This window comes from Cydia pomonella, chromosome 16 (assembly GCF_033807575.1).
Source record: "Cydia pomonella isolate Wapato2018A chromosome 16, ilCydPomo1, whole genome shotgun sequence".
Lineage (NCBI taxonomy): Eukaryota > Metazoa > Arthropoda > Insecta > Lepidoptera > Tortricidae > Cydia > Cydia pomonella.
This window is the reverse complement of record NC_084718.1, coordinates 14,755,230-14,782,293: the sequence shown is the minus strand read 5'-3', so window position 1 is coordinate 14,782,293 and position 27,064 is coordinate 14,755,230. Positions and strand designations below refer to the sequence as shown.

General features: G+C 39.2%; 2 protein-coding genes across 5 annotated transcripts; one reads left to right on the top strand and one right to left on the bottom strand.

Moving 5' to 3' along the window:
- The first annotated feature begins 135 nt into the window (after nucleotides 1–135).
- LOC133526722 (vacuolar protein sorting-associated protein 11 homolog) lies at nucleotides 136–26,837 on the top strand. 4 transcript variants are annotated; one of them, XM_061863445.1, is made up of 21 exons: nucleotides 136–272; nucleotides 513–581; nucleotides 1,743–1,916; nucleotides 2,985–3,134; nucleotides 3,487–3,617; nucleotides 3,970–4,117; nucleotides 5,212–5,404; nucleotides 5,801–6,018; nucleotides 6,645–6,780; nucleotides 7,773–7,912; nucleotides 8,386–8,605; nucleotides 12,734–12,956; nucleotides 13,816–13,974; nucleotides 16,173–16,233; nucleotides 16,312–16,336; nucleotides 17,647–17,728; nucleotides 18,239–18,454; nucleotides 19,283–19,405; nucleotides 22,998–23,072; nucleotides 23,170–23,227; nucleotides 23,899–24,069. In XM_061863445.1, exons 1-21 carry the CDS (start codon nucleotides 258–260, stop codon nucleotides 23,926–23,928), a joined length of 2,646 nt encoding a protein of 881 aa, XP_061719429.1. In that variant the 5' UTR covers nucleotides 136–257; the 3' UTR covers nucleotides 23,929–24,069. The 4 variants fall into 4 exon arrangements, with proteins under 4 accessions (XP_061719429.1, XP_061719428.1, XP_061719427.1 ...); XM_061863444.1 differs by having other exon boundaries at nucleotides 16,173–16,336; XM_061863443.1 differs by having other exon boundaries at nucleotides 137–272; nucleotides 16,173–16,336; nucleotides 22,998–23,227; nucleotides 23,899–26,837.
- Nucleotides 9,891–12,727, bottom strand: LOC133526723 (bombyxin A-2 homolog). Its single transcript, XM_061863447.1, has 2 exons — nucleotides 11,444–12,727; nucleotides 9,891–10,694 (listed from the first exon to the last, which is right to left on the bottom strand). The coding sequence occupies exons 1-2, from the start codon at nucleotides 11,560–11,562 to the stop codon at nucleotides 10,499–10,501; spliced, it is 315 nt and encodes a 104-aa protein (XP_061719431.1). The 5' UTR covers nucleotides 11,563–12,727; the 3' UTR covers nucleotides 9,891–10,498.
- Nucleotides 26,838–27,064: the final 227 nt, after the last annotated feature.

Sequence of the window (27,064 nt, the reverse complement as noted above, 5' to 3'; positions counted from 1 at the left end):
GTTTGTTAGACTATTATGTTATTGTTATTCCTTTTTCTATCCCAAACGTTTTTTTTTCATAATAAAAAGTTGTACAATAGGTATGATGTAAGGCCGTAAAACTTGTAACTTGAACAGCTCAGAACATGACGTTTGATAGTTTTGACATTGACAGTTGTTGATAAGGTTCCCTGACGAGGATACACAGAAGTTAATTTATTGTTATAAATAATTATGCTAACAATATAATGCAAATTATTTAGTTATAAGCAAACACCATGGCGTTCTTAGAGGTATGAGTTTGTCTAAACTTCTAGCTTTAATGGCTGTAGATTGTATCAAAACATGAAAGTTTTTGTTAACATAGTATCTGGCCAAATGCAAACGATTACGCCCGCTTTTGCTAATTAGGGATTCGTTAAAATTAATAATAATTCAGTTACAAACCAAGATAATCCGTCGTGATATGAGTCAAACTAATTCAAACTTATTAATACATTTATTGTACTGATTTATTCATTATATGTTTTCAGTGGCGTCGTTTTACATTTTTTGATGTACATAGAAAAATTGACAATGGAAAAGTGGCAGAAAATTTACAAGTAAGTTAACATCACCATTTTATTATAATGAGGCTAAATTGACTTCCTCCTCAACATAAATGAGTCATTAGATGTTTTTAAGAAGCTTAACTTATTGATATTTGCATTTTATTTACCTATTTCTGACGTAGTAAGTTTTATGTTTAGTTATAATTTTAACACCAAGACACCAACTATGTAAAATAGTAGGTTGGCCATAACACACTAAACATACACCTACACAATATGGGTAAAACTGACAGCCCCATGTGCAGAGTGTGCATGGGAGAAGAGGACACAACAAAACACATTCTCCTAGACTGTAAACAGGTAGAAGTATACAGGAACAAATACCTAGAGACTCCGTGCACACCAAAAGAGGCAGTTAGCAACCTGAAAACATTGCTAGGCTTTGTGGAGGAGCTGGACTGGAGTAGCGCTACCTTGTTTCAAGCAAAATAGGCACAATGGTGGTCAATTTGCAGAAAAATGCCCAGAAGCACTAACTAACCCCTGTAGCAAGCAAAGGTCTGTCTGGCATAGTTGCTACTAGATGAACAAACTGACTTCAGAAATGTATAATAAAAACATAATTAAACCTCTGGAATGAGTGTTCTGTGGATCAAGTTTGGGCCTAAATATTTAAAGTAGGTACTAACAATAATTTACTATCTCTAACATTTTTATTGCTAAAATCACAATTAAGTTAGTTACTCCTGGGCATTTTTCGCAAATCAACAACCATTGTGCCTATATTGCACAATGGTTATTAAATACGCAGTAGTGCTACTCTAACCACCCCAGCTCCTCCAGGAATCTTAGCAATGTCTTCAGGTTGCCAACTGCCTCCTTTGGTGTGCACGGAGTCCCTAAGTATCTGCTCTTACTTCTGTTTAATGTCTAGTAGTCTAGGAGAAAGTGTTTTGGTTTTGTTGTTTCTTCTGCTTCCATGCACACTCTGCACATGGGGCTATCTGCTTAGCCCATATTATGTAGGTGTTTATTTAGTGTATCACAATTAAATTGCTTCAATCTATTTGTCCGATCTGTCAAAGAGTGATTGGATGGTAAAAACAGCTAAAGCTGTTTTGAATAAGCAGAAAATCGAATGTTACTAAAACCAAATATTCTAGCTCTCTTAGCAGTATAATGATGCCAAGTCACAATGTTAATGATTTGTAGGATACAACAATAACTGCAACCACCAGTGGCAACTCCCATGTGGTGCTGTGTGACAGCACAGGCTGGACCCACTTGGTGTCGCGCTCCTGGAACATAACTTTCTTCAAGGCATATGAACACAGGGTCACACTCGCTCAGCAGTTGCCTCATGACCCGTTATTGGTCACTATTGGGGTGAGTATTCTAGTTTTTAGTGTTCCATATAAAACTTTGTTCACAGAATTATTATATTATGACACAGAGTTATGTTACTTATGGTATCACTACGGTCTTGCAAATTGGTTGTTTTTTACTATAAACATTACTTCTAGCTGGTTTTACTTATGAGGCATTAGTCTTCACTCTGGGTATATTGTCCTACTGCCTTTATCCTACCAATCAAACCACATGAACAGTTTTTTCTACAGTAGGACCAAGTGGCCAGAGGTTTAGACTTGACTTAGTAGATTGTTTACTTAAATTGCAGAAGAACATGTCAGTTTCAGATATTCATTATAGTGAAGAAATCATTTGCAATAAAGACTAGACCAAATTCCTGGGTATCATCTTAAACCGCAAAACATCGTGCCTTATGATTGTGGTGCCTTCTAAGGGGAGAAATAGTACATTAAGGTGCAAGTAACGAATAGAATCAGGCGTTACGTAATCAATCAAATTTAATTAAAACACAAAATATTACTTTGCTAGTCGGCGAAAAGATAACGTGCTAGTCAATCAGTGCTAACCCGTTATACTTACTTGCGTATTTTTACATGCAATTAATGTTCCCTGACTGAAAGTCGTCGGACTTCGGACCGGCAACATCTCCTGGGGATGCCTCGTAGAGAGGCGAAACACATGTCGAGTTTTGTACTTTCCGCGGTGGATTGTTATATTTATTTGCGTATTTATTTTTGCGGAGGGGGGGGGGGGGGGGGGGGGGGGCTGCAGTACTAATTACAACATTAGTACTGTAGTAGACAGACATAAAGTCTAAATTACGGCGTAATTAGGACGATTCTGAACTAGGGTATTGATATGTAATTCATGCAGGTGGTATAAAAAACCGACCACGTTGCGTGCTATTCTAAATAAGAAAGACTACTTAGAACTAATTTTATCATTAAAGGAAACTAGTCTAACGCGATTGGAAAGTATAATGTAAGATTTGGCGCGATTACATGATTTTTATTCCGAAACCTGCAGAAACCGATATTTTGGTCGGGCACTACTAATTGTACTGATAGACGGATAATTGTACAGGAAGATGAAGCGGGCACGCCGCTGGTGAAGGTATGGGACTGGTCGCGTCGCGACCGACACGACAACCCGACCTGCGTGCGGGTGTCGCGCGCTGTGCCCTCGCACATGCGCGCCACGCCCGCCACCGCGCTCGCCGTGCACGACAACAAGGTCCGTCTTTTATTTAATTTTAAATTTTGTTTCTTTCAGGATTAGAAACAATTCCACAGAAGTACGCTTGTCCTTAGACACCCAGGTGCAAAAGGCTAGGGCCTCCAACTCCGACTCTTAACCGATTAACCGGTTAGTTGTATGAAGGAAATACCGGTATCCGACCCTTGGTTGCAGGTAGTCTGCCGCATCCTATCAGGTTATTTGATGTTAGACACACGCATTCGAGACAGAGTTGTTAAAATGCTGTAGTAAAGATGTTTTCAATTTTATACACATCAGAATTTGTTGTGTATGATTAGATCTAAGAATGACTGTAATGTTTTTACGTTATATATTGCTTTTTGTGTAGAACTTACTTGCTGTGGGCTTCCAAGATGGTTCAGTGACGCTATACCGAGGGGATATAGCCCGCCAGCGCTCTGGCAAAATGAAAACATTGATGGACTCCGGTACCAGCCCTATCACTGGTCTCGCCTTTAGGTAAGCTTTTCCCAAGAAATGTTCTAAATAATTTATTCTTTGCAAGCTTTTATTTAACTGTAAGCACCTATTTCCTGACTTTTGCTCAATTTCAAATTTTGGATACTGGCGTATTTTCAATGAAAATGCAATATTGTTAAGAAATCGATCTGATGATGGACATCGTTTGTGGTCATAAAACAACGCAATCTCTTGGACTGTAGATTTGTTACAATGATAGAATTTAGGTAGATGACTTTTAAAACAAAAGTTTATTCGCTCATAAAAGCGTGAAGCGATACTGCGATTTTTTATGTCAATGTCAGAAACTGAGTAGGTGCTCTTACTGTTTTAATTGCAAATGATTGTCCAGCGGTGCAGACAAACTCTTCGTGGTTTCCCGTGCCAGTGTGTTGGTGTATTGGCTGGGCACGGAGCGCTGCGTGACATTGGACAGCAAGGGAGCCTTGGCCGGCTGCTCGGTACACGACAGGCATCGTCTTACCGTAGCCACGGACGATGTGAGTACTACCTTTAATCCATTGACCGCTAAAGACGTTCACAGACGCGCACGGTTGTAGTTTAAGGTCGTCTCCTATCTGAATGACCTCGCGCATTCCAACTCTCTCGACCCCCCATCCTCGTTATTCACCTTTACTACTTGAATTTTTACAAGCAATCAAATTATTGCGTCCGTTGGCTCACTTTAAATGTAAATAAAAATTCACAGAGAATAATTTAGCGCTCGTCGCGTCGAGTGCCACAGCTCCCCGTCCGACGGCCAAGCGGCGACTGCCCCTGGTCTCCCGCGCTGACATCCATGCGCCGAGGCGACGCACGAAGTTGAATAGTATCGATTTCTAAAAAATAATTCGATTTATATAATTGAAAAATCGGCAGACGTAACTGAAGTGTACATCATTATCCACGATTGGTTACAGTTTCGTGGCTAATCGTGGCATAATAAGGGAGTTTATACGGATTTAAACTCGAGAAAAGGGTTCACGGAAAAATCATTTGAAATATCAGTAGACCTCAAATTTAAACTGTCGTGAAACATACTAACATTAAAATATTTCTACGGATTACACTCACGTATTTTTAGTAGGCCGTACGCGATTCACGGCCGTCGTGAACGCTGCTCGCACTGTTAGTGCTTGAGAAAGGAGACCTAAGCTCTCCGAAACATGTCGCACGAGTGACTGAAAATACGTGAGTGTAATCCGTAGAATTATTTTAATATCAGTAGACCTATTTGAAAAACAATCACTGTGTTAAAATATTGTGTACAGAACTTTATTGTTTATACAACGTTCAAGCATTCTATAGCGATAAAAACAGCGAATTCGGCCTGGTATTCCCTTAAACTTCACGCATTCTAATAAGGTTTACGTGGTGTTGAAAATTACATTACGTTCGTCCCGTAAATAACAATTGGCCAGGCGGACTTGGGACGCATTAGTTATCTAGCAAATGACGTCTATAGTCTATCAAATAGTATGAAAATTGTGTTACCTCGACCATTTTTTATGACATGCGTTGTCGGGGCTTTCTTTTCCTCAACGATGCATTTTTTACATAGCCATTATAGTTAACCTTACTCTGAATATTCCAGGCAATATTCTGCTACACGAGCGAAGGCCGAGGGCCGTGCTACGCCATCGAAGGCGAGAAGGTCCGCCTGGACTGGTTCCACAGCTACCTCGTCATCACCACCACAGCGTCCAAACACGGCGCCGCGCCGGCCCACCGTCTCACTATACTTGACATACAGAACAAGTTTATAGTGTTCGAGAAGACTTTCGAAGGTAAGAACCTAAGAACCCTGTCATAGCTAGCCATTACAACGTCCAAGCATGCAACGCTATAGAAGAGGAGGTCCGCTTGGACTGGTTCCACAGCTACCTCGTCATCACCACTACAGCGTCCAAACACGGCGCCGTGCGGGCCCACCTTCTCAGTATACTTGATATACAAAACAAATTCATAGTCTTTGAGAAGACCTTTGAAGGTAAGAAGTAAGAACACTAAGAATCCCGGTTTTACTTCTAGTTTTAAGGCTGCGTTCAAACATGGCGCCGTGCCGGCCCACCGCCTCACTATACTTGATATTCATTTAAATGTTTTTGGTCCTACCAATTTCTGTTATACACTTTGTTACTAAAGCGACAAAAAAATTACATTTAATCTTTCTATTCTTACAGAAATCGAAGCCGTCCTAACAGAATGGGGTTCTTTCTACATCCTCACGAAAAACAAAGAGATGATATACCTCGCAGAGAAAGACCTGCACTCGAAACTGTGGCTGTTGTTCAAAAAGAACCTCTACGACGTTGCAATAAGGATAGCCAGCGGCCAGCAGTACGATGCAGTGGGACTGACGGAAATATACAAGCAGTATGGCGACCATTTATATGGAAAGGTGAGCAGCCTGATATTGTGCTGTAGTCTTTACTGCAATTACAAAGTTTGAATTCGAATACACATTTCAGTCATCTAATAAGGGCGCAATTATCTTAGAATGGAATAATTATAATGTAGGTTTTATTAGGTATAAGTTATTTAACCTGTAGCCTACCAAGCTGTCAAAAAAAAACACCCCTCTATCTACCAGGCTCAGGAGATTATCGGCCAAATATTTATTGCCCCTGCGCGCGCTACCTCAGATTTGTTACGACGGATTTTTGCACCCGAGAAAATTCACAGTCGAAAAGCAGCTTTATTTTAGCAAAACTGGTTTTCGACTTAAGTTAAAATGGCCGGAGTCCGTACGTAACAAATACGAAGCACCAAATTCTGGACGGAGATCTTAAGCGGATAAAGAAGGGTGTTTTTTTTTCAAAACCTTGACATATGTGTATGGCTTATATTTTGACCGGAGATATCCGTTCTAGGTAGACGACGGGTTAACACATACTCATATCTACAAATTAATGTTTGGTCTTCAGCCAGATAAAGCGATAATAAGGCGTGCCAATGTAGATTCAAGTCATATAAGGTGCAAGGTGAAACTTTGCGCAATTGGTAACAAAGTGACCTCTTCCGCAGGGTGACCTAAAAGGCGCTATAGAGCAATATATCAAGACGATCGGTTGGCTAGAAACCTCATACGTCATCCGGAAGTACTTGGAATCCCGCCACTTGGAACCTCTAGTATTATACTTAGAAGAGTTGCATAAGAAAGGTAAGGTATTTTTTTACTGATTTCTAATTCCTTTTCTCAATTTTTAAAACGAAAGTGTAGGACCTGCGAAATCACCTTTTCATACAAACGTAGTCCTCATTTTCCTCTCTGGATATTAACATTATTGAAAATATTTTGACACAATTTGTTGTATATCAACCACAGCTATGCCCCTACATTTGATTTTTACAAAATTTTAATTATTACAAGACTTGGTAGTATTTGTATGAAATCTGTTTTTCACTCCAAATTTTTACAATAATCAAAAATCTAAAAAAGTCAAACGTAGGGGCATAGCTATGGTTAATATACATCAAATCATGTAAATATAATTTTCATAATGTCAATATCCAGACAGGAAAATGGGAGAGAAACGGCCGTCCCCTTTCCTCATAATTTCCTTATTTAGAATTACGCGCTGTGTACTATAAAACACTTGTGATATATTGTCCATCCCCTCATCATATGTGATATTGTTCCACTTCCTCGCCCGCATAAAGTGTCATATAATTTCTGGGTGAATCCTTTCGTAAAAACTAGTGTTAGTGACAATATCTGGAACTAGGTTCTGGAGTGGACACCAAGATCCAGTAGCGACAAAAAACAGCAACACTAGAAAGAGGTTTTTAGGGTTCCGTACTCAAAGGGTAAAACGGGACCCTATTACTAAGACTCCGCTGTCCGTCCGTCCGTCCATCCGTCCGTCTGTCACCAGGCTGTATCTCATGAATCGTGATAGTTAGACAGTTGAAATTTTCACAGATGATCTATTTCTGTTGCCGGTATAACAACAAATACTAAATAACAGAATAAAATAAATATTTAAAGGGCCTCCCATACAAGAAACGTATTTTTTTGTCGTTTTTATAGATAATGGTACGGAACCCTTCGTGCGCGAGTCCGACTCGCACTTGGCCGGTTTTTTTTCTGTAACACATCACAAATACCATCATTCCTGAATCGATTTAGACTATTATTTTTTTATTTGAAAGGGGTTGCCACAGAAGACCACACGACGCTGTTGCTGACTTGTTACGTCAAGCTGGACCAGCACGACCAGCAGGGGAAACTGAAGGAGTTTATAAATTCCAAGGACAATATTATTGAGTTTGATGTGGATGTGGCTATTAAGGTGTGTAGTCTTAGGATTTCAAGGTTCTTTATATATAAACGATTAGTCTGCTCAGTCCTATATCATAAATATAGAAACATAACAATTTATTTATTTATAAATAATTACTACAAGTATATATAGTAAATTGTAGTTATAAAAAAAAACAACTTAATGTTTAGATTATATTTTGTGTAACATTTAATAAGGAGATTATATTATATTTACGTAAACATTTGTTTACTCTATCTTATTCTCAACCACTAATAATATAACAACCTAATTTTTATTTGATTTCTGTTAAGTTGTTCTTATAGATGCACCTATCTATCTAAAGCTGTTTTTTTACATAAATTACCAGTTTTTCTGTTATATTCTAAAATGTACAATGGAATTGAATCTATAAGCTATTTACCACGCATCAACCTCGTTTAAATATATAGTTGTTGGTGAATTTTTGACACTGAAAGTATAACAAGCCAGACTTCACTCAGGTCGTCCGCCAAGTCAGCATCGACGACGCGCTGTCCCTCGCGGCCAACCACAAGCGCCACGACTGGTACCTCAAACTCATGATAGAAGACAAGAAAGCCTACAGCGACGCGCTGCAGTACCTCTCTGACTTGGAATTTGATGACGCAGACGCTTATATGAAAAAATACGGCTTGAAGCTGATACAACATCTACCTGAAGAAAGCACCAAGTTTCTGATCAGTAAGTATTTATTTCCAGACGTTTTAACTCGACGGATACCATAAATTACAAAATTGGTACCGTAAACTTACTAAAAATGTAGATGTATTAGCGCCACTACTGATAAAGCCTACAGCGACGCAGAGGTACTGCACCTCTCTGACTTGGAATTTGATGACGCGGATGCTTATAGACATTTCATCCTCGAAACAAACCTGATCGATTTATATCATTAATAAAAAAATAACTGCCGTATTTCTTTGTATAAGCGTCAGCGTCCTCAAACTCGTATGCTTTATGGTACCGTACCAGCCGTGTAATTTACGTTACTAGTTGTGTATAACTGTATTTTTAGCCTATTGAATGATTTTTTCTAATGGCGATGCGTGGTGAGGAGGCGTAGCGGTACAGTCTCCGACTCCGGTTAAACGGGTACAGATTTGATCTTGTTTTGTTTTAAGAATGAAACTTTCCCCCTAAGATAAATATTTATATTTAGGGAGTTTTTATTTTTGAAATATATCAATGCGTTTGTCCGCCTTTGGTCACAGAAACAGGATACATTCTACAGAGCTTAGGTCCCCATTTTGTTTATACTGTCAAGTACATTGTCCTCGTGTCTATGATCTACCAAAGATGAACGGAACGCTTTAGAAAAGTAAACACCTCTTAGGTTAGCTAAGCTTATTACGAGAAACAAAAAAAAAAAGGTATTTTATGGCTTTGGAAGAAAAAAGCAAACATAAGTACAACTTTTATTTTTAATTAGGATAACCATTTAAAAATCATGACACCAGTAAATAGACAGGTAATGATGCTTTTTAGTCCTTTATTTTATAATATACACCAAATATAGACGAATATTGTTCGTCATATATTGAATAAATGCTTACATGCTCTGAATAACGGAAGTGAAGTAAGTAAGTTTTGAGCATTAATCGGGGTGACTAAACATTTTTTGCCGCAATTATATTTGGCCCTTTATTACAAGGAACAGTCTTTTTCTTCTCCTGTTCTTTTATTCAAACTTTTGTGTAAACTAGAGATCAGCATGTTATTCAATTAAAATCTATTGACTTCTAGCAGGTAGATAAGTAAGATTTACCATACAAGCAACTATTTACTAGGTACTGAATTTATTTTGAATGTCACAGCTTAAATAGGTTATACAATTTAAATAGTAATAAACAAAATGAGATATCACATAAAGCGTATTGTTGCTTAAATTATACCTTAAATAAATAATTTACATTATATCTTGATTAATACATTGTATCTTAATTATAAATTCATTATATTTATGTAAAAGAGCAGTAGGTATAGGTATTTGATTTTACCGAGCTGTGAGAAGAGAACACAATTGTAAAAACCTATATTATTTTATGGTTTTAGACAATTGTGTCCAACAATTTATATAGAAAACTCTGGTTATACAATGAAATAATTTAAGAGGAATTGAGATATTCAGTATAATTAACTATACATTAATAAAAATTGAAATGCATACCTACTTCACAATCAGAAAAAAATCATAACCTAAATTTATGGGTCAGATAGACGATGCCAGAACTCGATCAGAGATACAAAAAAATCAGCTGATCCAAACGAATAAAACGAAAACGAAATGTAACGAAACTCGAATGCGTTTCGCATAACGAACTATTCCGTCGCTGGTTTTGCACTGTGTGAGCCTAAATTAATCACAATCTTACGGTACAAAAACAATACTGCGGACAGTACGCACGTAGGTCCACAATGGCACAAGATCTGTTGCAACATACCTCCACGATGTCATATCACTGGCCCCGTCCCGCAGCGCTGTCTCGGCCAGCCAGGATACCTCATATGGCAGTAAATTTACAATCAGCAAAAATCATAACCTAAATTTAAAATCAAATTCTTTTCAAAAAGAAATCACTGTGGAGGGCAATAGGCAAGTAGCTCGTCCACGGAACAAGCTTTGTTGCAACATTCCTCGACAATGCCGTCTCTCTTGCCGCGGCCGAGCCGAAGCGCGCTTTCCGGCTCTAGCCAATAAGGCGCGTAGTACGGTAGGATAGAGTAGCGAGACCTTTTGGGTGACGTTATGTATTGGCCTAGCTGCTTTTCCCTAGAAATAGAAATGGAAATAAATTGTGGTGTCATTGTGGTCTGTTTTTATACAGAATGAGAATAACTACAGAGACTCTATAGTCTATAGCATTACGGTTGAAGATATTGAGAGAGAACTACGAAACTACCCATATAGTAAAATTTAGCAATTTTTTTGCCGTTAAAGTGTTATGTTGAGGATAAAAAAATATTTATTAAACATTTTTTATTATACTAAAAGTTAGAAATTAATTGATTGGGCATTTGATAAGTGGACGCTCGAAGCGTAGCGTTTGGCGGGGCGTACAGCGTGGCGTGGCGTCGGGCTCACAACTAATTTGAGCAGCGTGCACTAAGGCCGCTCCTAAACTTTTGCTTTTGTTTAATATGCACGCCGCACGCTCCGCCCCGCTGCACGCCCAACTCCAGCGTCCACTCAGTCGATTTCATAAGTATGTGTATACATTGCTTCACTTTAATCCATTGCAATAAGGTAAAAATTTATGCATATTTTTTAACTCGACTGTACGTGGATCAACTGAATGAGTATGAAGATAAGTATGATTTTAGATTTAATGTTAATATCGACTCCATGTTCCGCTATAATCTTACCGTGCGATGAAAACTCCGATGCCTAGACTCATATTAGGTATCAAAAAGTCAAATAAAGAGCCAGCGCAAGTTAGAGAAAGTTGAAAGTTACTCCACCGACAGGAACATAGCTATAAATTAAATTAATAATAAATAAGAAATAATTAAAATAATTGCCTTTGAGCCCTGCACAACGCAGCGAGTGAGATCGCCAGGTTTCGACCGCATAACTTCTGACCCTCCTGCATGGACTGACCCACCACGCTTACAATCACTAGCAGCAAAACAGCCTGCATTATGAACTAAACAGTTATAGTCTACCGCCACTGGAGTCTCCGTCGGGGGTTATATAGGGATAACTTATAAATATTCATATTAATGACGTGTGAGATGTCACACATGGTTTGCTCGGTGAGAATTTCTAAGAATTGTTTGTACAAACTATAAATAGGTTTATTTTGACTGGGTTTTAGAGACGTCAAAGCAATTGGGAGTTAATCAAGTGTGTCTCTTGGTAAAATAAAGGGCAGTGACCTTTTTGCCCTTGAATCTATAATAGCGAACTAGGGGTGGGTTATGGGTGATTTCCATAAGCCGTTAATAATATATCATTGAACTTTTCGGTGAGTGGATGATGAAATCTTTTATACGAGAAGTTACTAGAATCATTTACATTTAAAATAAAGTCTACTTTCTCTCGGCAGCGTCTTTAGTATAGGAATTTAACAGCATGGCACAGACTGTGTGTCTCGTATCACGAAAATTAAAGCCACAATATTGCTAATTTTTAGACTAAACATCGAATATGAGTAACGACACTATGTCGTGATTAGCACTAAATGGTTTAAAGAATGGTCCCCTGAACTTTTATCGTGATTTTTTTTATACCACGACGGTGGCAAACAAGCTCCTTTTTTGAAGAACCTCATACTGTAGACCCTCGGGAAAACCTCAGCAGGTAGCTCATTCCACAGCCAGAGCGTCCGCGGGAGGAAATTCCTCTTAAACCAACGCCTTTGGACTGAGTCGAAGGGCCCAAGCTGGACGAATTCTATTTTTTACGATAACCTCTGTCAAATTTGTGACTCTTGGCATCCATGTTCTACCGCAACAGCTACAAAACCAATTACGCAGGAACAATGCTTATCACACAAATGAATGCCCTTACTAGGATTTGAACCCTGGATCATCGGCTTCATAAGCAAGGTCACTATCTACTAGGCCAGACAGGTCGTCTATCATGAACTCATAGGTACTCCATCATAAATTCCATGTGACCTCTATACATGAACTCTATACTCTTTCAGCACTATGTACGGACTACAAGCCTCGTAACGAACCCCTGGTCGACGAGGTAACCCTAACCGGCGGCTAGAAAGAACCCGGGCGCGCCAACCCTGATGACTACATATACATTAACCTGTCCTACTCCGACCAGCTCATTTATACTCTACGCCTCTCTTTCAGCATTGTGCACGGACTACAAGCCCCGTAACAAACCCTTAGTCGACGAGGCAACCCTAACCGGCGGCTATAAGGAACCAGATCGTGCCAACCCTGACGACTACATACACATGTTTCTGTCCAACTCGGAGCAGCTCATACACTTCCTCGAGCACATGACGAAGGCGGAGTCGCAGAGCTCTACGCTCGTGTATAATGCGCTTATAGAACATTACATACATGTGTGGTAAGTTTTTTTTCCGTTAAGGGGCCCACTGATTACCAGTTCGATTTACGATATCAGCCTGTCAGTTATTCGCAAAAGCTGACAGTCGCGATTTGGCCGATTTCGTCCGGCGAACTGGTAATAAGTAGGCCCCTTTAGGCTAGCTCGGACATGTACCATAAGATTTTTTCAAGATTCACGTAGAATCTGACGTCCTTTTGACGCTTATCTTCCATCTTCCAATGAAAATGGACGTTGTGCTCAGCGTACTACGCAACCGAAAACCACATTGTGCAAGAATTTTATTGGCATTTTCCAAACCATACGAGAATGAAGTAGACGTGAGCGAGGTGGCTTAGCGGTAAGAGCGTGCGACTTGCAATCCGGAGGTCGCGGGTTCAAACCCCGGCTCGTACCAATGAGTTTTTCGGAACTTATGTACGAAATAACATATGATATTTACCAGTCGCTTTTCGGTGAAGGAAAACATCGTGAGGAAACCGGACTAAACCCAATAACTTTCCGTTAATACCTTCTGGGTTGGAGGGTCAGATGGCAGTCGCTTTCGAAAAAACTAGTGCCTACGCCAATTCTAGGGATTAGTTGCCAAGCGGACCCGAGGCTCCCATGAGCCGTAGCAAAATGCTAGGACAACGCGAGGAACATCATGAGAAAGTAGACACAATCTAGCTCTCTTTTAAAATCACTTTAAAAACGAAGGGGTTCAGAGTTAATTAACTGCTCAGCTCCGAACACCTTTGCTCAATAATAATCAAAGTTTGAAAAATAAACACAGTGCTGTTGAATTATCGTTTCTTTCAATATTTTGTCATTGTTAATAATAATAACCTTGATTAAATTAACCATTATTTCTCCTTAGGGCGAAGTCTCCTGCCGACAAGAAGGCAGAATATGAAGAGAAAATAATGAAGGTACTACAAGACCCCATAGCGAACTACGACAAAGACCAGACGTTAGTCATTTGCCAGATGCTGGGATTCCGATCTGGCATGCTATATCTGTACGAGGAGAACAAACTGTAAGTAATTTAGACAGCAGGGTTGATTTCTATGCGTCTAGAGATTTAAAATATTTTGTAATACGATAGTATTTTATGCAATCGTGATATAATAGACAGCTTTTCAGTCGAGTACCGTGTACCGAGTACGAGATTGAAAAACTTGATTATATCCCTATTGCGTGCCGCGTGTAGAATTGTTACCCGAGCCGAAGGCGAGGGTGGCAAACACGCGGGATGGAATGTCCTATGTTTCCTCCCGTGGTGCGCATACTATTTCTCTGCTCGACGGAGGCGGAAAGCGGCAACTTCGTTTAGCGCAGTGGGAGCAAAGTTGACGCTTTCCGCCCGGAGGACAGAAAAATACTTTTCATCACACTTGCTTGAAAAAGATCTTATTTCATGCAAGTGTGCTGAAGGACAAAGGCCTATTTTGTTCCCGCGGGAGTTAAGGATTGTGAAAAAAAAAGCTATAACTCCCTAGGGAGTAGGGAGATAGCTTTTTTCTTTAATTGTCACTTATTCATACAAACCTAAATGAGCAAAAGTAAATTAAAATACTGACGTTTATAATTTAATATTTTTATGTTTAAAATTATTGAATTTGATTAATTTAACAGCCGTTTAATAGTACATTACGATACAAGTGCGAAAAATAGGAAATTCGAAACGAGTGGCGATAAATTAAAACACGACCGAAGGGAGTGTTTTAAATCGACACGAGTTGCGAATTACCTATTCGCACATGTATCGTACAACGTTTTACAGTACATATGGCCCTTTAAATGTTCGACACAGTAACATAATATGCTACTTCTCGCACTAGTGCTATAAAGTAGCCCCATATGTACTGTAAAATATTTTTACATAATTTTCTATCGTGGCTGAATGCCGAATAGGCCTTTGATGCCTCACCTGCCAAGAAATTACAAAATGGCGGACGAATGTTTGATATGTCACCGTATTTAAGAATTATTTCGCTTAAAATTTAGTTTTTTCTTCGCAAGTGTGATGTAAAACATTGTGTCCAACTCCGGGGGTAAGAATATTGCAAACTCGGGTCTTTAATTCCACTTAATTCCGTTACCACCCTCGTATCCAAAATTTCAGTTACCCCCCTCGTTGCACAATGTACTATTTTCTAAGAGTCATCAAAAATATATTTTTTTTATTACTATAAAACCTAAATAAGTAATGAAAATTGTTAAGTATCTCAGTAGACATAAAATGTAGTATAAAAGACATAAACGCGCGAGCCCCCGCCCGCCCGTCCCCCGTTTTTTGGGAGCGCGGCGACACGTGATTGGTAATTTTTTTTAATAGTTGACTACAGCGTAGTTCGTATTTTGATTGGGGCGCGGGGCGCGGAGTTAATTTACATTTTTGTCTACTGAGATACTTATAAATTTTCATTAATTATTTAGGTTTTGTAGGAAAAAAATGTTATTATAGATGACTCGTACAAAAAGTATTGTAGATAATAGTGATATAATCAAGCTTTTCAATCTTGTACTTTACTTAGGCAACTCAGCAAGCTTCATTGCCTAAACACGGGACTCCATTGAAAAGCTCTCTGTTATATTACGATTGTATAAAATACTATTACGCTTTCAACTATCTTCAAATAATCAAAAATTTTATTTACCAATCAACTTCTTAGCTTCTTTTTCCTCGCCTGGGGTCCACTTGCAAACTAACCCCAAGATTTGGCGAAGTGGTAGATGACTAACCAATGATTGTAAAGTCACATAATGCGTTCTCACACGAACTTCATCGAAACAAATCGTTTTGACGCTTCGCGCGAAGTCGCTGATTTGACTGGTGTACTGTGGTTAGTTGTTAATTTAATATTTAGAACCTCGATACATAAAAAACCGGTCAAGCCAAGGCCGGCAAGGATTCGGTACCATTATCTATAAAAACGGTCACCCATCCAAGTACTGGCCCCGCCCGACGTTGCTTAACTTCGGTTATTGGATGAGAACCTCGAGATTGGAAATAAATATTTATTTTATTCTGTTTTTAGTATTTGTTGTTATAACGGCAACAGAAATACATAATCTGTAGAAAATTCAACTGGCTAACTATCACGGTTCATGAGATACAGCCTGGTGACAGACGGACGGACGGACAGCGGAGTCTCAGTAATAGGGTCCCGTTTGAACCTTTGAATTGATTGTCCTCCTAAGACCGTTCGTAATGTCGTTTGAATCCTACAGATGGCGCGCACAAGTGGCGCTGCACATGCGCGCGGGCACGGCGGAGCGCGCGCTGGGCGTGTGCCGGCGGCGCGGGGGCGCGGCGCCGCGGCTGTGGCTGGACGTGCTGTGGTGGCCCGCCGCCGCCAGCGCGCCCGTGCTGCCCGAGCTGCTACATGTCATTGGTAAATATTATTTCCAAAAAAACTTTTGTTCGGCTTTGAATAAATTTAAAAGTGGAAAATTACTGTCTTAGGTGAGACTTGAACTCACGGCATCTGGATCGATACTCCAGCGCTCTGCCATCTGAGCCACCAAAACCTCATCCATAGGCATCATAGATGTCGCTAGGGTCCCCTAGACCCATATGGTAAAAAAAATTGCTGCCTATGGGTGAGGTCTTGGTGGCTCAGATGGCAGAGCGCTGGAGTATCGATCCAGAGGCCGTGAGTTCTAGTCTCACCCAAGACAGTAATTTTCCACTTTTAAATTTATTCTAAGCTTAATAACATCGTTCGCAGACGTTTCTGCTTGTTAAAAATTAAGTTTTGTTCAGCAGTAAATCAAAGGTTGCTCCGCTGAAACATAACAAACATCACGACTAGAACTTTTTGCTGATGGCAAAAATTCGAACATGACACAAGTTTTTGTGTTATTCCCATGAACATTAAAATAGTTGTAAACTAAAAAAAAGCAAGCTTTATCACATTATTGTAAGCTCATCCACCTCAGGTTTCGTCAAAACAGAATGTCCATTTACACATAAGTCATTTTGCAACATGCATCGTCACTCGAATAAATTAAACTGAAATAAATAAACTCGAATAAATTAAACTGAAATAAATGTCTCCTCTGGAGTTGCAGGCGTACATATGCTACGAAGACTGCTTACCATCAGGCAGGCTGTATGCTTGTTTGCCACCGGCGTAGTATAAAAAAATATATACTAAGAAAAAATGACCTAGGCCTCCAGTGCCCCACGCTAGAATCGAACCTCTGTTATCGCGGCAGGTGCCTGATTCCAACCTGAGGCACTGGAAGCCTTGGTCACATTTTCGTAGTATATGACATTTATTTCAGTTTATAATTTATATATTAGCGTTTCTACTTGAAATAAAAACAAATTAAAATATTTTCTGTAAATAATTTAATTTGTTCTAATACTTCTAATAGTTGCCAAGCGGACTCCAGGCTCCAATTAGCCGTGGCAAAACAACCAGGACAACGCGAGGAAGATGATAACTTCTAACCCCCTTATTCATAAACGTCTACTAAAGTTACGATGCCGCTAATAATCGTTTGTCCCTTTCCGACGTATTGGTATGATGTAAGAGTATAAAAATAGTTTATTTTCAAGTCGTACCGTCGTGATCAATAACGACAGACTTCTTTTTTATCTCATGTCTTTGTTTTATTAGTACAATATAAACCAACGGCCACGCAACCTACATATTTTAAACACGAGCCTTAAAAATGTGTTTTTTTTTTGTTTCAGCCACCGAGAAACTTTTATCTCCTATTCTAGTCATCGATTGCCTAGCAAACGTGCCTTCTTACACCCTTGGAGATGTCCGAAAGTAAGTATACTAAATAAAGACAATAATACAGAACGAACGACATGCCGCAGTGGCGCGGGTTTTTTTGTATGTACATTATGAGTAGGAATAAAAATTTCGGAGAAAATCATGCTTTTTTCGGGAATTTTGCAAAGTTTCGTTTTTTTCGGATTTTTAAATTAAATACGTAATACACAATGCCACTGATGAGTCATGACAGTGTCAAATACATAAAATGATGAAACGAACACATTAGACGTGCAACCGTAACCTTCCTGTTTAAATTCTCAAATAAATCTCATATGGAAAAATACAGAAGTTGAAATAAAACTTGTTTTTTTTTTCGGAAGTATTGTAACTGAGAGAAACTTAAAAAAAAACGAGTCGTTTGGAAATTCTCCCGTATTTTTCCGGGTTTTTTCAACACTAATTATGAGTACATACTCCACAGATTTTTAATTACCAATATCATAATATAAATCAAATGCTAAACTATGATGTTCCATTTTTGCAATTTTACCGAAATTTTAGGTACCTGACAGACGTGCTCAAATCCGAAGACGACGTGATAACCCGTGAGCAAGAACTTGCAGCCAAGTACAAGGGGGAAAGCGAGCGAATGAAGGCCCAGATCCACACATTACAACACGAACCAGTCCCCTTCCAGAGCTCGAAGTGCGCTGCTTGCAATCGTCCGCTAGAACTACCCAGCGTTCACTTCCTGTGTCAGCATTCCTTCCATCAACAGTAAGTACATTTAAACTAGCTGCCAAGTACAAAAACGGCAAAGCTAGCGAATGAAGGCCCAGATCCACACATTACAACACGAACCAGTCCCCTTCCAGAGTTCTAAGTCTGCTGCTTGCGACCGTCCGTTGGAGTTACCTAGTGTGCATTCCTTGTGTCAGCATTACTTCCACCAACAGTGATTACTAAGGCATAAAATAGCAGCACAGTATAAAGAATGAAGGCTTGGGGTGGATCTAGAGCCACACATTACAACACGCACCAGTCCCCTTCCAGAGTTCTAAGTATGACCGTTGAAGTTACCTAGTGGGCACTCCCTGTGTCAGCATTCCTTCCACCAACAATCAGTATAGTTACATTTTAAACTAGATGATAATTAGCAGCTAACTACAAGGGGGAAACATAAATTATATATAGAAATCGTCTCTGCTTTAGTTATATATTAAACTAACTGACAACTAGCAGCCGAGTACGAGGTGAAAGCGAACGAATGAAAGCGACATATTTCAATACGAACCAGTCCCCTTCCAGAGCTCCAAGTGTGCCACTTGCAGCTGTCCGTTGGAGCTACCTAGCGAGCACTTATTGAGTCAGCATTCCTTCCACCAAATGTAAGTATAGTTACATAATAACTAGCTGTCAAGCTAGCAGCCAAGTTAATGTTACAAGTTGGGTGTTCAGAGAGCCGCAAAGAGTTAATTTTTCATTCTAAGATACTAATTGCCGTCTTTCACACATCCAAACTGACCAAAATGCAGGCTAATGCTAGGTGAGTTTGGACGCTTGTTTACCTCAATCAGTTGTACTAAAGCGCGTACTTGTCCGCAGCTGTTTCCAAAGCTACTCGGAGTCGGAGCGCGACTGCCCCGCCTGCGACAAACGCACGCGCCGCGAGCCGCCGCCGCCCGCCGCCGAGAGCCTCCACGCCAGGCTGCACCAGGAACATGACCCGTGAGTGTATACACAACACAACACGTGTAGTTTATCCGATCCGATCCGAGTACAAAGCTGAGTAGTTTTGTACTCGGATCGGATCGGATCGAATCAGTGTGTGACAAGTGCATACTGAGGTGCTACTAGAACACCCAAAGGAGGAAAAGTAGGAAATTGCGTGCCACGTGTAAAGTTGTTCCCGAGCCGAAGGCTAGGGCGGCAAACACGCGGGATGGAATGTCCTACGTTTCCTCCCGTGGTGCGCATACTATTTTTCCGCCAGAAGAAAAAAATATTAGAAACCTCTTTGTTGACCGGAAACACAAACCTCCACTGATGGATGAACAGCTGCCCGGATATAGAAATAAAGGTAGGTAGTGTAGGTACTAAAGCCAACTATTTAGAGGAGTTTGTTCACAAGTTTTGAAACAAATGTATGTAAATGTACCGATAGTGCTATGTGGTGCAATTATCCCCCGATTACACTAAAACCATAGGAAAGCTTATAATTTTAGATTATATCTATGTATGCTTGTGTCGTATGTTCTCTGCTGTAGCGTCGAAACTACATAGCTGATTTTGGTAATTGAGATTTCAATCAATTCATTTTGTGGCCCGGGTGGCATTTAATTAGCTGTACAAGAAATCCGTAATCTGGTTTCAAACGTCAGTCAGTCAGTCAGTCACATTTTCAAACGTTATACCTGCTTGTGTAAACAAGCAATAATATTAAAATATTACACAAAAAACCGGTAATATAACTTAATCAAGATAGTCACTGATCACTGCCCTCAAAACAGGTAGAACAATGGTTGCCGATAACTCAAACAACCCATTGTCATATGTTGGCACAGCTGAAATCAGCTGTTCCATTCACAAAGCACGTTGACTCGACTCTGGCTCGTATCTAGTAACCCCCTTATTCATAAACGTCTAATAAAGTTAACAAGCCGCTAATAATCGTGTGTCCTTTTCCATCACACCATTACGTCGGAAAGGGACAAACGATTATTATCTATAGTACAATAATTGTACAAATTATAATGGAGAAGTTAGTGGTTACCGGTTTCCATTCTATAGTTATCAATAACTCGTGTAACGGTAGGGCATTCGTTATTCCACTTTTGTTATAGTTCGTATCATCCACGACGACGCGCAGATTTGTCAAATCTAACCTTTAATAATATGACAATACGAGTCATCGCATGCGCCTTCGTGAATGACACGGTCTATAATTTTTAAAGAATATTGATATATCACCACTTTGTTTATACGTTTAAAAATGCATGCCTTTGTGAATGACACGGTCTATACTTTTTAAAGAATATTGATATATCACCACTTTGTTTATACGTTTAAAAATGCATTTCCCTTTATAGACAAACAATGTAATACGGTGTAATCGAACACCGAAAGAGTAATCATAATCAGATTACTTTCGCCAATCATAATAACATAACAATGACAGAATACGATGTACCTACTCGTATGTCACTACATTTTCTTAACACACCCGACAACGTGGTTTTCAAAGTTACTATTGCTTTAATATAAAGTCTTGTATTGAATAATCCGTCTGCATAATTCACATTGCAAGTTTGTGATCGCACCGCGTGGATTATTTTGTAATTTTCAGTCACCTCGCAATACACGCTAGCGTTTTTCTTTGAATCCAAACCTTATCCCTTTGAAACAAGGCCGTGTTTATATTTCAGTTTGTGATCAGGTACGAGCTTGTAAAGATTATCGTTATGATTACGTGTATGTAGTATAGTTATTATCTCAACTGTAAGCCGTTTGTGCCATTGTAATAATTATCGTCGTCGATATCGGTGGCGGCTTCCATATTTTTTTTAATGATTCAGTGTTATTTATAATGATTTCTCGTATACCGCCGTTCTCGTGGTGCCTGTCTAATGCTGTGGATGAAAACTGGTAGGTTTTCTTTTAAGAATTATTTTTCAAAATAATTGTCTCGGGTAATTTTTTAAAGCGCTACCATATGTTACCGTAATAATAAACAAATTAAACAATTTATTTAATTTATATAATTCCGTGTCAATATATACATATATTAACTATACCTATACAGTACCTATTAAATGTTCCAATTTTTTAGAATATTACACAACTAATAAATACAAGCTAATTTTAATACAAAATTGTAATTCATACATGCATTTAAAGAAATAACCTGAAGTACCTAATTTTATTGTAAATTATGCAACTACTGCGGCTTTACAATAATAATTTAAAACGTTATTTTATGAGTAATTTATGAACTCGAGGTGATTGGTTTCGTATTATTTTTCGCACCATTCTCTTACTATTTATAGCCAGGGCCGGATTTAGCGGAGGGCAACCGGGGCTACCGCCCCGGGCCTCCACAAAAGAGGGGCCCCCATAATAGAGAATTCAGATAATTTACCATTTTATTTGGAAAAAAATTGGGGCCAGGAGGCCTCCGCTCCTTTATTGCCCGAGGCCTCCAGACCTCCAAACCCGGCATTGTTTATAGCGTAAACTATAAAACAATTTGTTTTATTGTTATTATTTTATGTCTTTTTCAACGGCAAAAGTAATAAAACCAAAAACTATGTAACAACTTTTCGTAATGCATTCTCACGAAAAAAATAATCATAAAGCTTATTTTGATTTCATTCAAAATTACTAATATTTGATAGTATTTTATGCAACCGTTGTATAAGAAGGGCCAAAAAAGGCGAGTGGTGGGCATTACATGTGAGCCGGAGCCGAAGGCGTAGGCGAATATTGTAAAGGAATACGCCACGAGCATTTTTTTTTTAATAGTATCCTACGAGTCAACAAAAATAATACTGTAAACTAGTAGAATCATATAGGTAAACAAAACAAACGTATACGCGAGCATATCTTATTATGCGCCGGCCCGGCTGGCCAGCGACAGCTTCGCGTAACTCATGAGGCCCTGGTACTTGCTCTTTGCTAAATTCAAATTTTTGGACAGTTTTTTCACGATTTTGGCCACAGTAGCATATGGAGACTAACAAGTAACGTCTTTGTAGTGTATGGCTGTTGCTATATTACGGATGTCACTTGCGTGTTTCTGACTTATGAAGCAATTGTTTCTACTATGCAACCAAATGAATATTTTGTAAGTTGGCAGCAACGCACTTAGTTTGAAACTGTATTAATTTTGATTCTGTTTGGTTGGTAGCCATTAATCACAGTAACGTTATAGCGATTTTAAAGCACAAGTGCTGATATGAGGAATAGACAATATAGACTTTTCTTCAAACCTTTTATGTTTTTTTTATATTCGTGTTGATAATGTATAAATGAATGAGATTGAATAGGAAAACAACATAAAATGTAATCACGGTTCATATCCCGGTCGGTTTAAGTCTAATGCTTTCGTATGTCCGGATGTTCTCCTCTACAGTTTCCAACCGATTTTCGTGAAATGTTGTGAGCAGGTTCAATAATTAAATATATATTTTTTTGTCAATTCAGTTTTTGGAAACTTATGAAAACGGCGAAGCGAGTTTGAATTCAGTTTTAAGCTATGCTCGCGAGGTTTCCAGCTCACAGAGCCACTAGTAATAGTGATGAAATAATCCTACTATTACAGCTACGCAGTGGTATCAGAGTACTACGGTCGCGGCTTATTCAACAAGCTGACCGTAATAACGGACGCCGTGGAGCCAGCGGCGCCCGCGCCGGCGGCGCCGGCCCCGGTGGCCCGCGCTGCTGCCCCGGGCCCCGCGGCCCCCGCGGGCCCCGCGGGCCCCGCGCCCGGCGCCGGCTACGGGCCCGGCGCGGAGGCTAAACTGCGGCTACAGGAGGGACAGAGCAAGCAAGGTTAGCAAACATCTCCGTTGTTCTTAAAACTTAGTAAACCCCTGTTTGTCGCTTTCTAATAAACACAAATGTCAAAATGTCTGTGCCGCTTCAAATTAAAACTTGTAGGTTTGTGTTTACAAACGGTCTACTAAATCATTGATTATTTTCATTATAAAGTTTATACATTAGTAATCATTCTTTTGACAATGATGTTACAATAATACCTATAAAAACAAACAATGCACTCAGTGTCAGATTATTGCATCTTGTGATATTACTTTGCCCTTTGTTTGACTATAAATTGAAAGAGATATTAACGTTTTTACGTACACTGAATAACATTGCTGTTATTTATCAAACATTCTTGTTTCCTTCAATATCATTTCAATTCCTCATGTTGACTTAACGTTTTTAAGTAAAAATAACTTTGCTGTGTCTATTTTCTAATTTTCAGTCCATTCTACATCTTATGATAAAGATACATCGTAGATCTTAATCTATATCTCTAAATGAACCATATACTGCCCCCCTTATTCATAAACGTGTACGAAAGTTACGATGCCGCTAATCATGGTTTGTCCCTTTCCATCATACCAATAAGCCGGAAAGGGACGAACGATGATTAGCGGCATCGTAACTTTAGTATACGTTTATGAATAAGGGGGTAAATGTTCTCTTTTATTAACCAGTATTCGTGTCAAACGCCACCAAGCAAGTAGCACCGAAAGGAACCTCCGTGATCCCCGTACCAGAAGGCCGCATGCGCCTCATAGAGCAACAGCAATACAGCTCCAGCCTAGAAGCCAACATCTCCCGACTAGAGCCTAGAGTACACAACCCCACCAAAACCTCCCCCCTAGCCTCGCCTATGGTCAACAGAAAAATGGAGCCGAAAAGCCTAGGACAATCCCCTAAAATATCATCAGCTATTAGTAATGGAGCAAATAAAAACCCCTTTGAAGAAACGTACGATGATACGAAAAACCCCTTTGCTGATGATGAGGTGAATGACCCCACGAATCCGTTTGGGGAGGATGATGATTATGACAAGAATCTGAACCCGTTCTCGTGAGGTTAGTTGGATTGTGATCTCAGTACTTTTAGGAAACTTGAGCTCGCCCTGAGCGGTCGTTGGTGAACGGGGTACTAACGTTGCCTTGGTTAAAAGTATTCACCAACGAGCCTAAGATGTTCACGCGTTTGTCATCATGATCGTAACTTTTGAACAAGTATCTAAGTGCAAGATTGATGCTTACCACCGTGATATAAATGCTACTATTGTATCCGTACAGGACCTAAAAGGGTTATGTGTCGAAGTTTAGTGAAAGGTCCCACTTTGTCGTTTACCATAAGGACGAGATTTGCGTGTATCTTTATACGAATAACCTGCCAAAGCGTTCTTATGGCAAGTGACAAAGTGGGACTTTTTGCTTGGAAACGACACAATTTGGCGTGCGAAGTGCGGGGGCAGAAGGACTAAAAAGCGAAGACGTTATGGCCAAAATGTGAGCTTTCCTGGGCCCGAATATTCAAACTGTTTAATATCTGTAAACCATTTAGGGCCATGCTCGTGAACGTTACGAGCAACTTTAAGATTTTATATAGGAAATTATTATTTACTATTTTTATTTTGTTATATTTTTTTATTTGAAGTACTAAACTTATATTTTATGTTTATATGTGTCGGTTTAGATTTCTCTAAATCTCTAAAGATCTCAAAGAAATCTAAACAAATAGAAACATAGACTCTTGTCTTGTCGTTTAACCAATGATATAACTGTATGGATACAAAATGGTACCTCATTGTTCGAATGACCGAACCACGTGGATTTTGTTTACATTATTTTAAGATCCGAATATTTCGTATGTAATACGCTACCCTCGTCCTGTCAAAGTTTTTTAAGGAACTTCAAGATCCTGCCCTTTGTGCTCAATTACAGACATTTGATCTGATTTCGCAATTCCTGGGCAGGAACCACATGAAGTGTTATTATTGAAAACATAGAACAAGACGAGGCTACAGTGCTTAATAGTTATGTCCAAGGTTCTTTAGTCAGTTTATATCGTTCTGTATATCTTCTGGAGCCTATATTGATGTGGACAACATGGAAACATGTATGGCTTGTACATTTATAATCGCTCGTCTCTTATACTGAAATGGGAGAATGTATTATTTAATTTCAAATTTGAGTGTAGCACTTTAGTTAAAGAAGCACGCTAAGTTTATATCCATAAGTATAAGTGTTTTTGACACGAAATTATAATGTTGAAAGGCACTATAATGTTGATAATGCGTTGGAGCGAGTGCTACATTAGTAATACAAGATGCTGTGAAGGGCTTTAACCGTGGCGCACAATCCAGTCAGGTAAGCGAACGGTCTACGGTGGCCTTACAAAAGAAACACTTGTCCAGCTGACTACAATGGTTTAACAGCGCAGGTTGCTTATTTCGATTACCTCTATGTAGTTCGCGTCATCCACGATGACGCGCAGATTTGTCAAATCTAACCTTTAATAACATGACAATACGAGTCAAGGCACGCGTCTTCGTGAATGGCACGATCTATAGATGCAAGTTAATATTGAAATCGATTTAGTTATTAAAGTGATACGTCTGCAAACCATACCACAAAGCTTAGAAATAAATAAAGAAGTGTAATGCTCTTACGGTAGATGTCACTAGGCGCCTCCCTAAGGCGCATATGAGTGATTTGGTGGAAATATTCGCTATCACCGAGTTATGAGTATCGGTAGCCTAGTAGGCAGAGCGATGGGTTAGTGAGCCAGAGTCGATAGTGCAAGTCTAGCCCGAGATAGTGATTTTTCCACTTTTCATTTATGTCTAAGCTTAACATTGCGAACTTTACTCCATCACGCATAACACACAGTTGAAAACTTCCGAAAACTCATTTATTAAATAAACGTATTCTTACTCATTATTTTACACTAATTCCAATGATATTACGCGTTGTGGAGCAAAATTGCATCCCTGACAATTCAGTGTCATATCCTATCCTTACCCTTTTATTTACTCATACAAGTTCGAAGATCGCACGTTCGGTACCACTTGAATCCTCTTGCCGCAAATTGGATCCCCTCCCCGCAAAAAAAAAACAGCATACTCGTAGCTCGCTCCATTTGAGTGCCCATAGGTTTCCCATAAATTCTCCATCTGAATTTTATATCATGTTTTGATCATTATAAAACAAGCTATTAAACTGTGCCTAAACGTTTTTATTTAAAGCTTTATTTTATATTTAATCAGTTGAAAACCTAATAGAATTTAGTGACTGACAAGGTAGTATAATCGTCTCGTTCTTTAACTGTAAAGAAGACAGACGAAGATTGCCCAGACCGAACTTCGAAACACCACCGAACGTTCGGTATAAGAAATAGGAAACGCTTTAATATAATTATTCGATTTGCATTCTATATGAGTACGTTGTATTGTAGGTATATTACGCCGAATTTTTCGCAATGTCCTACCACTAAAATTATTTACAAGGAAATCAATGTAATGTACATAATTATTATGTTATTTATAAAATGTATATTGCCTTTTAAAGTATTCCTTTGTATACAGACGTGTAATAATCCGTTGTAAAATAAACAAAAATAAGTAAACGCATGGAATGTTTTTTATTGATCTTACGCTATATTTTTATGTCAATGTGGTAAAGTAAAATACTACCAATTAGTCACTACAGAGTGCTCTTTGGAGAAAGAATAGATCAAAGGCCAATCGAGCGATGGCCTTTAGCCGATGCCCGATAAGATGGCGCCACTTTTTGATATTTAACAAAACACATATCAGTGAAAGAATCAGTCAAATGGCTTTCTAAAAGTTTGGCAGTA